This window comes from Alosa sapidissima, chromosome 2 (genome assembly GCF_018492685.1).
Source record: "Alosa sapidissima isolate fAloSap1 chromosome 2, fAloSap1.pri, whole genome shotgun sequence".
NCBI lineage: Eukaryota > Metazoa > Chordata > Actinopteri > Clupeiformes > Clupeidae > Alosa > Alosa sapidissima.
Window position 1 is genome coordinate 38,230,764 of NC_055958.1, and position 15,984 is coordinate 38,246,747.

General features: G+C 38.9%; 1 protein-coding gene across 2 annotated transcripts; it reads left to right on the forward strand.

The window, feature by feature from the left end:
* The first annotated feature begins 1,338 nt into the window (after nt 1–1,338).
* On the forward strand, nt 1,339–15,571 carry LOC121690784 (class I histocompatibility antigen, F10 alpha chain-like). 2 transcript variants are annotated; one of them, XM_042071124.1, is made up of 4 exons: nt 1,339–1,610; nt 8,101–8,361; nt 8,488–8,742; nt 15,017–15,571. In XM_042071124.1, exons 1-4 carry the CDS (start codon nt 1,559–1,561, stop codon nt 15,460–15,462), a joined length of 1,014 nt encoding a protein of 337 aa, XP_041927058.1. In that variant the 5' UTR covers nt 1,339–1,558; the 3' UTR covers nt 15,463–15,571. The 2 variants fall into 2 exon arrangements, 1 of the variants encoding a protein (XP_041927058.1); XR_006025192.1 differs by having other exon boundaries at nt 1,340–1,610; nt 8,690–8,742; nt 15,017–15,570.
* The last annotated feature ends 413 nt before the right edge of the window (nt 15,572–15,984 follow it).

The following is a 15,984-nucleotide window of genomic DNA, read 5'->3' on the forward strand; positions in this document are numbered from 1 at the left end:
AATACTGAGAGAATGTATTCTGGTCAGGCGAGGGCAAAATTGAACTTGAACTCAAAATTGAACTCGGATGTCATACTACACAACATATTTGGAGGAGAAATGGCACTGTGCATCACCCTAAAAATACCCTACCAACAGTGAGGTTTGGAGGTGGTGGCATCATGGTGTGGGCTGTTTTTCATCTCATGGCACTGGCAGACTTCATACAGTCGAAGGAATGATGAATGGAGTCATTTTGTTCCGGGAGAATCTTTACATCCACCAGGATGATGAGGATGAGACATGGCTAGACCTTCCAGCAGGACAATGATCCAAACCATTCAGCAAAGGAAACTCTCAATTGGTTTCAGAGAAAGGAAATCAAGGCCCTGACTTCAATCCAATTGAACAGTTTTGGAAGTTAACTAAAGATCAGGATTCACAAGAGGGACCCCAGGAATCTTCAATATTAAATGACTATCTGTTTAAAAGAATGGGCCAAAATCACACCAGAATACTGTGACTGATTAGTTTCGTCATACAGGAAATGCCTTGAAGCGGTCATTACGAATAAAGGCTTTTCCACAAAGTATTTAAGACATTTCAGCAGGCGTGTTCAATACTTTTTTCCTGTGTCATTCCACTTTATTACACATAACTCTACTTATGGACTTTAATGTTTGGATTTTTTTATATGGGTGGATTATCTGAGTTAATACTAATGTCTGGTGAAAATTTCATGCAAATAGCCTCATTGGAAATATACTTACTGAAAAAAATGTTGACGTGTTCAATACTTATTTTCCCCGCTGTATATATATATTTATATAGAATCCCTTTAGTTTAGATAAGAATGATTGTCTGGCTAAGGGATGGGTTTAAGACTCAGTGGTTGATATTATTATGATTTATGAAGTGAAAATGAAAGTAATTTTACTCAATGTTTCTATGCTATATGGTCTCTGTCAAAACCCAGTAGATGATGATCTACCTAGTAACATGAAAGAATAAGATGATTGGCCGCAAGAGCAAGTCCTCCTTGCCGAAGATCAACCCACAACTTTTCATGTTCCTAGCACTAAAAAGGTTAAATTTACCTTTGGTGGGTGGGGGGTGTGCGTACTATAACATTCAGTCCTGCAGGCACCCTGAAAGGGCTTTGTCCTGTCTTGTTCTGTTTTCCTTGTCTGTACTGCGGGGAGAACAGCAGGGTTGCATGGTTCACTCTTTTAAAGGCCTTGCTCATATCAGCCAATGAAAGCCGGATCCCTCTGCCATCACACGAGTCCAGACGCAGAAAAGTAGACGACACTCCTCCTACAAGCTACGCCTCTCCACTTCTAAAGTAAACAGATCTTGGCTTTGAACATACTGTACTGGTACTTTCACTTCCTGAATCCAGTCAGCAGCCTATGTCTAGTAATAACAACATATCATAAGTGATATTATGTTCTTACAGCTTATAGCATATCAATCTAACTGTCTGTCTAACTGGATTACAAAGAAGCTGATTTGACCCGTAACAAATGCAGAAGAAGACGTGTTCCTCTGTTAAGGGTCGGACTCATCTGCAATTGCAATGTGGATTTGTTTAAGTCTACTGATCTCCATTCCTTTCTCAAAGGGTTCAGGTACAGTGTGTGTTAGTGTGTGTTCTAGAGTATTTATGTTTGTATAGTCTGCTTAGACATTTCACATTTTTTATCAATTATTTTGTCCTAACATCTAATGGCATAATTGTTTGTGATTTACAGTCTTAAAACAGTGGGTTCAAAAGTCATTAATTTGAGTTTGTGTTCACCTGTGTCCTGATCCTAGTTAGCCCATGTGTATTTAAACTCTCATGTCTCTTAGTTCTTGTCTGTCTTTGTTCGTGTGCATTTGCATCATGTTCTGAGTGGTGATAGTGTGCTGAACTGGGAAAGCATGCTGTAGCCAGAAAAGATGTGGGTTCAAAACTCATTAATCTAAGTTTTACTACACTGGGCAATTCTAAGGCACATAACATTAGTCACAAAAAGATTCAGTGCCTGAACACAACTCAGCCTTTACAGAGGAACATACTGTATATGCTTCTGATTTGTACACGTGACTTTTCCCCTTTAAAGTAAACAGGTCTCAGTTTTTGAACATGCTACTGGTACTTTCACTTTCTGAATCCAGTCAGCAGCCTAGAGTAGTTTAGTAATAACAGCAACATGTGACATTTGTTCTTATGTTCTTACAGTTTATAGCATATAAATCTAACTGTCTGTATTGAAGGAATAATTAGATTACATACATGTTTCACATTTCTTATCAATTATAATGTCCTCACATCTAAATGGCATAGTTTTGAAATGGAATAATGGTTTGTCAAATTACAATCTTAGAGCAGGGCATTTCCTTATTTCCATGTATGGAGACAGTCAGGTGATTTAAATTGATAGACATGTTGATTGATAGACTTGTCCTGTCCCTGCCTGTACCTTGGTTTTGTAAACCATTGTGTCTCCTTTGTTTACCTCCTGTGCCATGTGCTCCTTTGTTTACTTTACATTACATTACATTTGGCTGACGCTTTTTAGCCAAAGCGACTAACAACATAGTAACCAGTTTAAGTTTTAGAGCAGTTCTCAACAATTTTAGGACAATTTAAAAACATTAGAGTACAGTAAGGATAAGTGCATCAGTGAGTGCTGTTCTTAACAGTTACTTGTCAGTTTGAGACGGCTGGTGAGTGCTAGGATCAGTAAGACTTGTTGTAAGTGTTGCTATGACAGTTTACTTGGTTAATGCTTCTGTGTAGTGTAGTACATGGTTCGAATTACGGGGGGTATTGGGGGGGTCCGACCCCCCTAGATGAGACTTGGACCCCCCCAATGAAAATAATAGTTTGGGGGGTACTGAAAAAATGTAATAAAATGTAATGTTATCCAATATTGCATGTAATTAAATGCAGTATTACCATCACATTCCAAGAATTCAGGATATACATGTAATCTAATTAAATACGATTTTCAAACCCTCACCCCCATTGGGCTGTACCATTTCTCTGGTACGTTCAGACTGTATTGTTTGCTATGATATAATACTGACGTATTAAAACAAATGCACAGTGTAGTAGGCTGCAAAAGCCTGAAACGAATGGGTTAACAAGCGGTGGCCAACTGGCCATACATTTGTCTAATATTTCACTGCCTTTGTAACATAGTGATATTAGCCAACCTTAGAAAAACATTGAGTAGCAAGATCGCTATAGTTTAACCGTAGGTCTCCCTTCCACTCAGCGGCCACGACCATCGCTGCTTCTTAGCTTAAAAATCAGGCCTACAATCACACGCCATAGGAGGAGTTCCATAGATATACTGACACGGGGAGAGGTTTAATGAGGCGATGTATCATTTTGTGCAATTTCACTCTTAATATCTTAACAAGAGGGAATTTGCACTAATATTCAGGGAATTTCGCATGTACTGCAGATTACCTTTTTTACGCAAATGCCCATACATCTATAATTGCAACGTTACCTACAGTTTGTTTGAAACGCTACGTGAACATATAAATAATCAATTGGACGTGAAATGTCTTTCCTCGTTGCCATTATTAGAGATCAGCCTTTCTTAAAAGCGTATTGCTGCACAAACGTTTTGTGATATAACAGACATCCCAACCTGCAAAAAGTCATTTCAGGGAGGTATCCCTAAACTTTATCCTACTTAGATACTGAAATACAGATGATTGTGTTTCTTCAATAATGTCTAGTCAGTAAACCAAACTAGATGTACCGCATAGCGGTACAAAATATGTCCGCCGCTCAGTCCTGTACATCCATTCCGCGAAAAGAAATCACACTTCAATTTGTCTCCATATTTTACTCCATCCCCCACTCTTGAAACTTTTGTGTATGCTTGTTTGGCATGCCTGAGTGTGTGTGTGCGGCTGCACAGAAAGTAGCCTACTGGTGCTGAAAAGGTGAATAGATTGTAGAATAGCCAAAGAAGATGTAGCATTGTTATAAAACCTTTAAAATCTCTAAACAATCACAAGTAGGGCAGTTCATCACAGTTCATCCATTGCAACTGGATTGATGAAAGGTCACTTACACCTGTAGGCTACATTGTATTTGGGAAAAGCAAAAGGTATCAGCATAATGTTATTTATTTATTTATTTATTTTTATGTATTTATAAACAAAAACATCTCTGTCAGTTCCATGCCGTTTTCAACAGCTATCAAAAACAAAGGTCATTTTTGGATCTACATAAGATTTTAGTCATCTTTAGTTCATGTAATACTTTATTGTCAATGCACAAATTAAGTAACAGTAGTCTGAAACGTTATTGTTAATGCACAAATTAAGTAACAGTAGCCTAGTCTGAAACGAAATGCTGTTTTACATCTAACCAGTGGTGCAAATAACTGACATGTCCAAATGGGCCTTGATGAAATGCGTCGCTAGACTGTTCATACACATTTTAACGGGCCAAAGTTGAAGAGCTTTTGTCCGTTATTGTTAGTGCAAATATAGGCTGATTCATGTTCCCTTGCATTGTTTAACTGAGGTCCATGGCTAGTCTGGCTTTCATCAGACCAAGCTCAATCTTTTAAGAAATCAAAAAATAAATAGCGGGCAGATCAGGCTGGGTTCACCCAGCCTAGTCCATAGGTACCCGATATTGTTTAATTTTCAGATTGAGATATCCACGCTCTGGCTATTCTAAATGCAAAAATGCATCAGGGAGTTATGACAAAACTGTAACTAACAAACTAGATCCTAATAGAGAGCTGTTAGCTTCCCTAAGCTACAGGTAGGATTATAAAGTAGGCCTATTTACAACATAAATTGTCAATAGGCTATGCTGGCGACACAAATAAAATCTCCTTTGGAAACCAATGGCTTACGACTTACAGTATCAAGCGGACTTAAACTGCCATATCGTGGCGAAAAGTTGTAATAACATTCACGCAGCTCCATGAGTCAAGGAAAGCGCGAATGAAGTAGCCACTTCTAAATGGGACCCACTACACAGTAGCTTAAGGTGTGTTGCTAAAGCAGCCATAATGAAATGAAGGTGTCATTGTTTGGATACTTCACACACACGTGCTTTTTAATTTCACAGACTACAACTACCAAGCTGTAATCAAAGCACATCGATTCCCCTCTCACACCCTGCACGCACTTAAAACAAAATAAACAGGCGTCTCAGTCTCACGCATGTATAGGCAAAACTGTATCAGACCGGTGTAGTGTAACGTTGGTAAATCTTCCATTGCACCGAATGATTTTGTAGCACGTGCAATAAATGACAGTCGAAAGATACAAACAGTGCTGCTATCAATTTGCTTGGTATAACCGCATTTATAGTTTTCTACAAATGCAATCAATCAAATGGGCCTCCATCACTCAACCAACGCTAACGGTAACATTACCTAGGTCCTTATTGATATTACAAGATTAACGTACCTGCAGTAAAAACCAAGCATGTCCGATAAACATCCTCAGATTTATTTCGGCTTCAAGAAGAAATGGGAATTACACTTCATGTGAACATCGTCCTGTCCTTATTAGATGTTCGCTGCGGTAAATTACAGTCCTTGTAGGAAGTGTATAGGAAGATTGTTTTTCCAACCCACTTTTAACTTCCAACAAAATTACGTCTCACTGCAACGATGCGCCATCTAGTGGACAAACGACTACTTATCGCCAATACTGAAAATGCAGCCATGATGATGATGATGAATATTTATTTTGGCTTTCTTTTGATCCTACTGAATTTGTAATTATGTAGCGGCCGTTGTAATACCGATAGTATGTGTGTGCCTGTGTGCGTGCATGTTTATATGTGTGCACCGCCATTAACAGGCCAATGAGTGTACAGTCACTAAATGTACACATAACCTAATTTTTTTAGACCCCCCCATAGATGAAATTCTACGAAATTTGGCATACCCCCAGAGAATGCCAGGTCAATCATACACATAAAATTTGGTGCAGTTCTGAACATCTTAACTGAAGACAGGGGCGATTAAAGCAGAATAATATTGCATTTTCATTTTTTACCGGAGGGGGGTGCAAATCACAAATGAGTGATTATGAGCCAGGTTGATGTGGGCCCTTGAGACCAACATACCATAAAAGATTCTTCATCCTCAGTGCCACGGTTCAGGTAGTTATTTAGGAAAAACTGTTTTTTTTTGCGGTTCGGAGGGCCCAGCACAGGGGGGGGGGGGGGGGGGGGTGGTCCCCGGGGACGAAATGAAAATTTTCCGTAAAAGTCTAGTGGGGCTACATACCCACCAAATTTCATGTACCCCGGTGGTTCGGTGTCCCGGGTATCAATGACCAAAAATTCAGGAAGTAGATGACGGGAAAAATTCTTGAATTGTGTGCATGTGTGCGTGTACAAATTTATGTTTATGTGTGTGGGTGTGTGTGTGTGTGTGTATGTGCGTGCTTGTGTGTTTGCCTGCGTATGTGTGTTTGTGCATGTGCATGCATGCGTACATATGTCTACTTTGTGAGTATGTGTCATACGTATGATTACTGTAAATGTATGTGTGTGCGTGTGTATCTGTTTATGCACATGTGTGCACATGGAATGGGTCAACATGACCCCTGGAGGCAAACATTGAAAAAATTGGTCATCCTAGGCCCTACAGTTCTCAAGATATTCACAGAGAACTGTGTCTGCCCTACCCTCCTTTCTGGGGGTCCAGTCCAGCGGGGGGGCTACAGATCAAAACGAAAAATGACGGTTCCATGCTATCCATGTGGGGGTACATGCCCACCAAGTTTTGTGTACCCTGGTCTTTCAGTGTCCCGGGAATCCTTGTTGGTGTACGTCACTAAATGTACACATAAATTATTTTATTGTAAGGCCCCCCATGAACGAAAGTACACAAAACTTGGCATGCATTCTGAGGGTGTCATAATGATCCTACACTTTTAATTTTGTTTAGTTTTGACCTTGTCAGCCAGAGATATTGTGATGAAAACACCAAATTTTTTGCTTTTTAATTTTTAACTAGGTGGCGCTATACATGAAATAAGTGGTAATGGAATGGGTTGACATGCCCCCTTAAGACCAACATACATAAAAAAGATGGACCTCCTAGGCCCTACGGTTCTCGAGATATTTACAGAAAACTGTCTCCGGCCACCTACAGGCCAGTTGGTGTATAGTAACATAAATTAATTTATTGTGTGGCCCCCCATGAACGGAATTCCACAAAACTTGGCGTGCATACAGAGGGTGTCATAATGATCATACACTTCCAATTTCGTGCAGTTTTGACTATGTTAGGTCACAGATACCTTCAATTACAACACCTCATTTTTACTTTTTTGTGTTTAACTAGGTGGCGCTATACATGAAATGAGTGGTTATGGAATGGGTTGACATGGCCCCTTGAGATCAACATACAAAAAAAAAATGGTCCTCCTAAACCCTACGGTTTTTGAGATATTCACAGAAAACTGTGTCTGCCCTACCCTCCTTTCGGGGGGTCCAGTCCAGCGGGGGGGCTACAGATCAAAACGAAAAACGATGGTTCCATGCTATCCATGTGGGGTTACATGCCCACCAAGTTTCGTGTACCCCGGTCTTTCAGTGTCCCGGGAATCATTGACGGAAATTTGGGCATGCGAAAAAGAAAAAAAAAAAAAAATCTGACTAAACCTATATGACCGCCGCTTCGCTGCGCGGCGGTCATAATAAACTCAGCTGCGTCAGACACTCAATACTTATCAGACAAAATCACAACATTCATTCATTCACTCATTCACCCAGATGGGCACACAAGTTAAGATGTAGGACAGAGTTATTTGTAACACGACAGTGTAGCGAAACAGCGATCAGCAAAGCAGCAGTGTTCAGGTGTTAGTAGGACCAGCGTAATTGTTGCTCCTCCCTAGTGCTGGCCCTCTGGGCCTCCCTGCTACACACAAATATGTCATCCATAATCTATATGCTAAACATGGACATTGGTCTGAACAGGTTCATGTCATTTGCCCCTGCCTAGGAATGGGTTAGTTACACATATTTTTTAAGTTACCCAAAGGTTTGACAAAATGTGGGTTGTTCTGGAATCTGCCAAATTTTACTCTCATGTTTGTTTTCCTTGTACTCCCACCCCCCAGATGTTGACACACTTGAGGTCCAGTACACAGTGCATCATGGCCCAGGTGGCAAGCGGCAGTTTCAGCAGACAACTCTGTTCAATGGACACGTGATATTTAACTGTAACAGCCCAACACTGAGAGACCAGCCAAGACAGGAATGGGTAACACAAGCATTCACCCAAGAGGAACTCGAGGAAAGACACCAGCAGTGTGCAAGTCAGTGTAATAAGCACTTTGCTTCATTTGAGAAGATAAAACAGACTATCACTGCTTCAGCAGGTGGGTCATATCAATAAACAATCAAATCAATAAATAAATTAAAATCTGCATTTTATTCATAAATGTTTATTTTGATTCATTCAAAATGCTATAGAACAGAAAAACATTATTTTTAAATCATTACAGATATTCTTCAAAGACGTCAGGGTTGTGTAATAAACTCCTCTCTTGATGAGTGGGGTGTGAATGGTGAGGACTTCCTGACCTTTGACCCTGATGCTCTTAAATGGACGGCTCATACTGATGAGGCCAACCCTTTAGCATCAGAGTGGGATGGAAAGCGCATTATGAATAATGATTACAAAGCTTTTGGCAATAATTTGTGCAGAAAGAAGATGAAGATGAAGCAAGCAGGAAGGGCCACTAATGGTGCACACACAGGTAAATTCCAGCAATCTGAAACATGAAAAACTGTGTGTTTACAGTGCTTACCCAAATGACCCACCAAATAGGGTGGCCCTGGTCCAGGATGTGAAAACTATTGATTTAAACCAACAAGATCTGTTGGGTATACTACGAAGCACGTTAGACATATCTAGGCTATGTAGACATATCGAGGCTTGACAAAGCCTTGACTCAGGGGTATACGTTAAGTGATACTACGATAGCAGTTATGTGATATATTTGTCAAACTAGGCTTTCAGCTCAGATCTGTGCGCGTTCTCGGTGTTGGGATGACATTGGCCAATCGTGAAACGTGGAGACGCACAAGACCACCTTTATTAAAAATCAATTACTTCCGCATTCATGAGCGATAGCTTAATCTACACTGCGGTCATTTTTTGTGTCTAACCTATAACATCAAATAAATCAATTGTCATCAGTTGTTGTATGGTATGCACGTCCATAGTGGGATATTTGCACGCACAGCACTATTAAAGCGCATTCGAGATCCAAAATGTTAGAGGCGGAGCTCCACCTGTAAGATATATGACAGAATCCTACACGTGAGATAACTTAGTTTTTAAGACAATTGATTGGTCAGTGGGCGGTAGATTACACGATTTGAGCTATAACTTAGCGCATAACCTCCTCGCTAACCCACTAATCGAGATTCGTAGTATACCCCACTGGCTTTTGTGAATCACCTTCAGATTAGATTAGATTAGATTGAACTTTATTGTCATTGTGTATAGCACAAGTGCAGAGGCAATGAAATGCAGTTAGTGTCTAACCAGAAGTGCAAAAAAGCAGAAAAGTGCAATGTGAACAGTATTCACCCCTTTCCTAGGAGAGACAATGGGTGTTGCCATGACACCAGCATGCCAGATTTTGACTGCCGGTTTATCCAACTGAGGCTGAGGGAGATGAGCTACATTTTAATTACTCAACATGTGTCATTGTCGGGTACACAAATAATTCCTGAACGAGTTGGCACTTGCAAAACATGTTGTCAAGCACTGTGGGCTGCAGGGTCATTCCGTGCCAAATCAACAGATTTTAGAAAAATTTCCCGCCTGACCATCTTGGATTTTCTTCAAACATTAGTACAATAATGGTACCATACCCAGCAACTACTATGCAAAGTTGTAAGCTTGTATCTACTTTATGGTCTGACATATGGACGCTTAAAAAACAGGTTCATGAGTCTGAAAAAATTATGTTTTTTAAAATGACTAAGTTCCTTTGGCCATTTCTCTTGAACAATTCATGCTAGATTCTTGACATTTTCAGGGAGTATTCTACTATGTTAATTGTCTTCAACTTCTGAAATAATTGCCTTACAGTTGAATATTTCTCAAGCTATGACTTGCTAAAAATTGCATTTATGAAAAATGTAAGTATGTTTTGACCACAATATCTTCACAATGAATCCCATCAGAAGTGTTGAATTTATTTATATAATACTACTGTTTTAGTACTTCCTTACCAACTAGGTTACATGTCTAAAATAAATGGAAATATATAATTTATAGAGCATCAAAAATAAAAAAAAATAACTTCATACCTAATTTTCAAGTGCATATTCTCCAAGTATGACAAAGTCTACCACAAAAACAATCATAGCACTGAAAATAATATGTTTTCATTAGTACATGCTCAAAATATTGTGTTGGTACCTTGCCTCAAACTATATCAATTAAGGTATCAAACATGGATTTCATGGCTGAGGGTGATTGATATTTTCCTGGCTTCCTATGTACATTTGTTCTTATACCATGTGCTGATTTGTTTATATAGCCATGTGTTTTGGCTCCTTGTTTCCTTGTCTCCGCCCCTCACCTGAATCTGCTTATTAGAGTAATCATTGTCTCACCTGTTCCCTGTCATGTTTATTAAGGACCACTTTCTTCCTTGGCTATTTCTTCACTTGTACCTTGTGAATTTAAGGCCAATGTGTATGGTTTAGTTAAATATTGTTTTAGGATTAGACAGGGCAAGGCAAAAGCATTTCCTTCATCACTGGAACTTTTTTTTAATAAATATATATTTTTAGGCTTTTAACGTGTTAGAAGTTCAAAAGTTCAAATGAAAATGTTGGTATCAAATCTTCAGGTGCCATTTATGAAGCCTCACCAAAAGTGTGACTTGTAAAGCCACAAAAGATAATTTTCAAAGTAGATTTTTTGCAATTGTAAGTGCCACTAGAGCAGCCAAATGCAAGATCTTCCTTGCAGATAATATATGATTTTACACAACACAACATGGTAAAACACAAGATTCCAATACACCCTGTGCAAATGTCTACCACTCTCAAGGACTATTCTTCACAACAGTATTCAGAGACATAAAACATTAAACAGCATCGTAATGTGCAGCTTTCAACTGATATTCAGAGAGATTACCATTGCATGCTAGACTTCTACATGAGGGTGATGAGAGCATCTGCCAAAATAAACAAGCCACTGTGCACACACTCTTGACATCTTATTACATAATTTAAATTAAGAATATCTAAATGATCAGTGTAACATAACAATTTGAATCTTAAAATGTTGCTTGACTGGTTCTGTTGGTTATGGGTAATGATTGTTTGGTTGGGGCTATGACTATCATGCAAAGCTGTTTCAATGCACTTTGAATTCGAGTGGTATATACATGGCAATGTATAGTAAATCCACAATTGTAAAGTAGTTTTAAAATGATAAGCCACTGAGTATGAATGCTGTCCAACTTCAAACAACCACAACTGGATGTTAAAAAGAAAATAGCTTACTCTTATTATCTCTGTACTTGTACTCTGCAGAATGCCAGTAAAGTTTATGTATGATGTCAGTCAAGTTAAACAAAACATACAGTAACTTTTTTTTTCTGAAAGTTGAACTGGTACCCGTGTTGCACTCCATGTCTATATGTTTCAAAGCACCTACTTTGGTATGTTGATAATCATATCTGATGTTTAAATGTGCAGTAAAATATAAAATGGCTCTTGACACTAACTAATATTTCTTATACATGTGTTGAAAAAGCAAACACATTATGGTGTGCCTTGTCTGGCCTTATATCTGAGCCTGGATGGGTCCCAACATGACAGAAAGTGTCTCATAATGAGCATAACAAGAAACAGGTGAGGCGGTGACAAGGCTAATAAACAGAAACAGGTGAGGGGTGGGGACAGAGACACTATTAACTGAAACACATGGCTATATAAACAAAACATCACATGGTATAAGTAAACAAATGTTCACCACCTTGGAAAAAGACACTCACCCATAGGCATGTAAACCATTTTTAATGCCTTCATTAATATAGTTTGAGTAAAGCTACCAACTCAATATTTGGTGCATGTGCTAATTGAAACACAATATTTTCAATGATATGGTTGTCTGTAAGGAAGACGTTGTCATACATGTGAAAAATGCACATAAAACTTAAATGTGAAATTATTTTTATCATCTTTAATGTGTCATAAATCATAGATTTCCGGACATATTTCTACCTGTTAATAATGCACTACAATATGTCTTTTATATATATATATAAATGTAAAAGATCTGATGAGGTTAGGCTTGAAGATATAGTGGTCAAAAGTTGCTATTTTTTTAATTTAATACCATATTCAGCATACCATAACTTGGCAAATATGCATTCCAAAAACATCTACAGTCGTGCAATATTCCCTAAAAATTCCAAGCATCTAGCATGAATTGTTCAAAATCAATGACCCTGGGAACTTAGTGATTTTAACTCTTAGAACCCGATTGACGCAAAGTGCGTCAAAAAACACACCCTTTCTTCTGTTACATTGCTCCGCAACTGTTCATCGCAGAAGTGGGGCTTTCCAACGAGACCATGCACTTGTCTGTACGTTAAAGTATGAAAATTAAAAAAAAAAAAATCATAAATTAAATCAAATTGCATCATATTTACAGTCTATACTTCTCTGCGTTCACCTGCACACCCATTACTCTCGTTTGAATTACTCGCGAACCCTCGCTATCGTGTGTTTCTCTATGGCAAAGCATGTTCATAATCTGGTTTTGAGATCCTAGCAAATTCCTGCATGGCATCCAATTCAAGGCTCACATTGCATCCCAATTTGTTCAACAAAGAAACACCTTTTTGCCTTTACTTTGTTCATGGCAATGCAGTAAAAAGTTGAGAATCATTATGAGTGCATACACCATAGGCGCACACAGGCTAACACGCAAACTCGGGTCAAGTCAGGTCAGATCAGTTAGTGTCACAGATATGGAGCGCAGAAAGGTACATTTTTCATCACTAAATAAAAAATGGCATTTATTTCAGTAAATCACACACCACATATTTCTGTAAATTGCTCAGCCCCAGAGTATCCCTCCAACATGGCTTTTATATTGCCTGATTCAGGACAGTCTGCTCTACACACACATGAAGTGCATGTAGAGCTATGAGCTTGCTGTGGTGAGATACATGTCAAAATATAAGAATTTTTATAATATGCTTTTTATATTTTAATTCTTTAAAAATCAAAATAAAATCAATGCTAGTACTAATACATGCAATTATGGCACATCTGGATAGCCTAGACTCTGCTGAAAAAAATAATATATAATATGTGTGTGTGGCACTTACAATGACCAGAATAAATCCTTGTGACTAAAGGTAGTGAAAATGCCCTAAAAACAGCTTAGGGTTCTAAGGGTTAAAAAACTGCATTTTATCAGACTAATGACCCTGTTTTTTAAGCCTCCATATCTCAGAAAATAAAGTAGATACAAGCTTAAACTTTTGCACAGTAGTTGTTGGGTATTATAGGATTATTGACATAAAGTATAAAGCAAATCCAAGATGGTCAGGCGGGAGGCATCTGTTGATTTGGCACGGAATGACCCAACAGTATATGTCATGACATACTGTATCAATGTGGGCAGTGGGCAGAGTAGTAGGTCATTCCGTGCCAAATCAACAGATGCCACTGAGTATTTTTGTCGCAACGGCAAAACTAGAAAAGGACTGACTCAGACTGACTTAAAACCGCTAAGATTGGCACCTTACACTTAACAATCTAGTTGACGGGAGCGCGCCGCGATTCCAGTACAACTCCCATGATTTCTGTCCGACTTTGGAAATTTAGTTGCCGACTGTGAAAACAGGCCAAAATCGTACAATGTAAGGCCGCCATAAGGTGCCAATCGTTAAGTGTAAGGTGCCAATCTTAGCGGGTTTAAGTCAGTCGGAGTCAGTCCTTTTCTAGTTTTGCCGTTACGACAATATCAAACATATTTGATATTATCGCAAGTCTTTCTAGTCGTGGCTCATGCAAATAGTGACGTGAACTATAAAAACCAGTAGTGACCTCTCTCCAACACCAAACAGGAAGGGGCAAAGTAGGCGACAGCTGTAGCCTATATGATTATTTGTTATTCTTATAATATTGGTCATTTCTTATACATATTTAGTCGGCTCTTCCACGTGACAGAACAACTCTATATCGGTTAGGGATGTCACGCATGAAACAATGCTGCAGAAACACGAAAATACGACTTTGAGTTTAGTAGGCTATAATTTCAGTTCCTGTTTATTTATTGCACGATGGGTAATAATTTAAAGGAATCTAGTTGCAGTCTTGTAAATAGTGACCCTGCAAGATCCCTAGTCATTGCAAAATCATAGTCTGTGACTTAAAACTCTACTACTTGTCTTTAGATGTGAGAGGGTCTGAGACTGTAGTCTTTCAAAAATCTTTTCCAAATCTTTGCAAATCTTTCCAAAGTCTGTCAGTGTAAGGAGGGCTTAAGGCGAACGAAGAGCGGTTGTTTGAATCGGCGTTGGCGTCAACTTTGGAGGAGTTGGACTTGTGCTTTTCTTTGAAAGTTGAGCAACACAATGCACTTAAGTCATTCCTTTCGAAGAAGGATGTAGTTGCCGTTTTGCTCTGGCCACGTCATCCTGCTCTTTGTTCTGATTGGTCGTAGCGCTGGCCTATTGCATGCCTAGGCAGTTTGAAAGACAATTCTCTGCCCACCCCTTGGATTAAGCGAGGTGAATGGGTCGATTCCAGACTATACATTTCAATGATATAGGATGGCCCGCCAGGCTAATGTGTCGGTATATTGAGTGCTGATATTTAGAGGATACGTTAGTATATGTCTTGATAATTATGTATATTTGCAATTACGACTACTGTTTTTAGAGAATTCAGCAACTCAGTCAAGCTTTTACCCCGGCAATGTTTAATGAGTTAAAACACAGTTTTTAGAGTTTAAAGATGTTTCTCTCCATTTTATTGCAGGTATGGAGCTTCTTATCTTTGGAAAATCCATCCCAGGAGGAACGTTCACATATTTACAGTGTCATGTGACAGGCTCCAGCCTATCAGGAGTCAGCATCCAGTTAACTAAAGATGGGGTTCCTCTTGATCATGGAGTTAATCACACAGGACCTCGTCCCAATGGAGATGGAACAGTTCAGATGAGAGTCCAGGTTATGACCACAATGGACCACAGCAAAACATATCGATGTGAAGTTCATAGTGAGAATTTCAACAAGACTGTTGTCTTTGGTGAGAACTCTGTTTTCACCAATGACCGATCAACTCATCAGATTACTGTGGTTCAGGTTGCTGCAAGTGTGATCATTGTGCTTGTTACATGTGACATTGTGGTTGTTTGTGTAATATTTTGGTATTCTTTTGACGGGTGGGCACTTTTAAGACATTTTGTCACAGGTGCCAGATAAAGCGGTTCAGAGAGATGGTCTACACACTATGTAGGTGCCAGCACTTCAGTAGGAGCCCAGCTCACTCTTTCTCAGTTGGTCATGTGATATCTATCACTCTTACCCACCTGTCATCATATTACTAGGGCTGTCAAAATAACTGATTAATTTCGATTAATTAATTTGAGAAAAAATAACTGATTAAAAAAAATAACGCAGATTAATCGATTCCGTATGACCCCGAGCCGTTCTAGACAGTAACCATAAGACTGTAAAATGAAGGAGAGAGAAGTAAATGTGCTGCCTAGATCATTGATTGGAACATTTACTTTTAAAAACGGCCTGATGGTGTTGATAAAAATAAAGTGTTGACTAAAATAAAGTCCTCTGCAATGTCTGCAGCAAGGAATAGAGTTTGTCAACTCTTAAGTCACACATCAATGCAAAAAAATAGTGTTGACATTGAGGGGAGTGTTGTAATTAATTTGATTAATTTTTTTAATCGATTGACAGCCCTACATATTACATGCCTTGTTTGCTTGT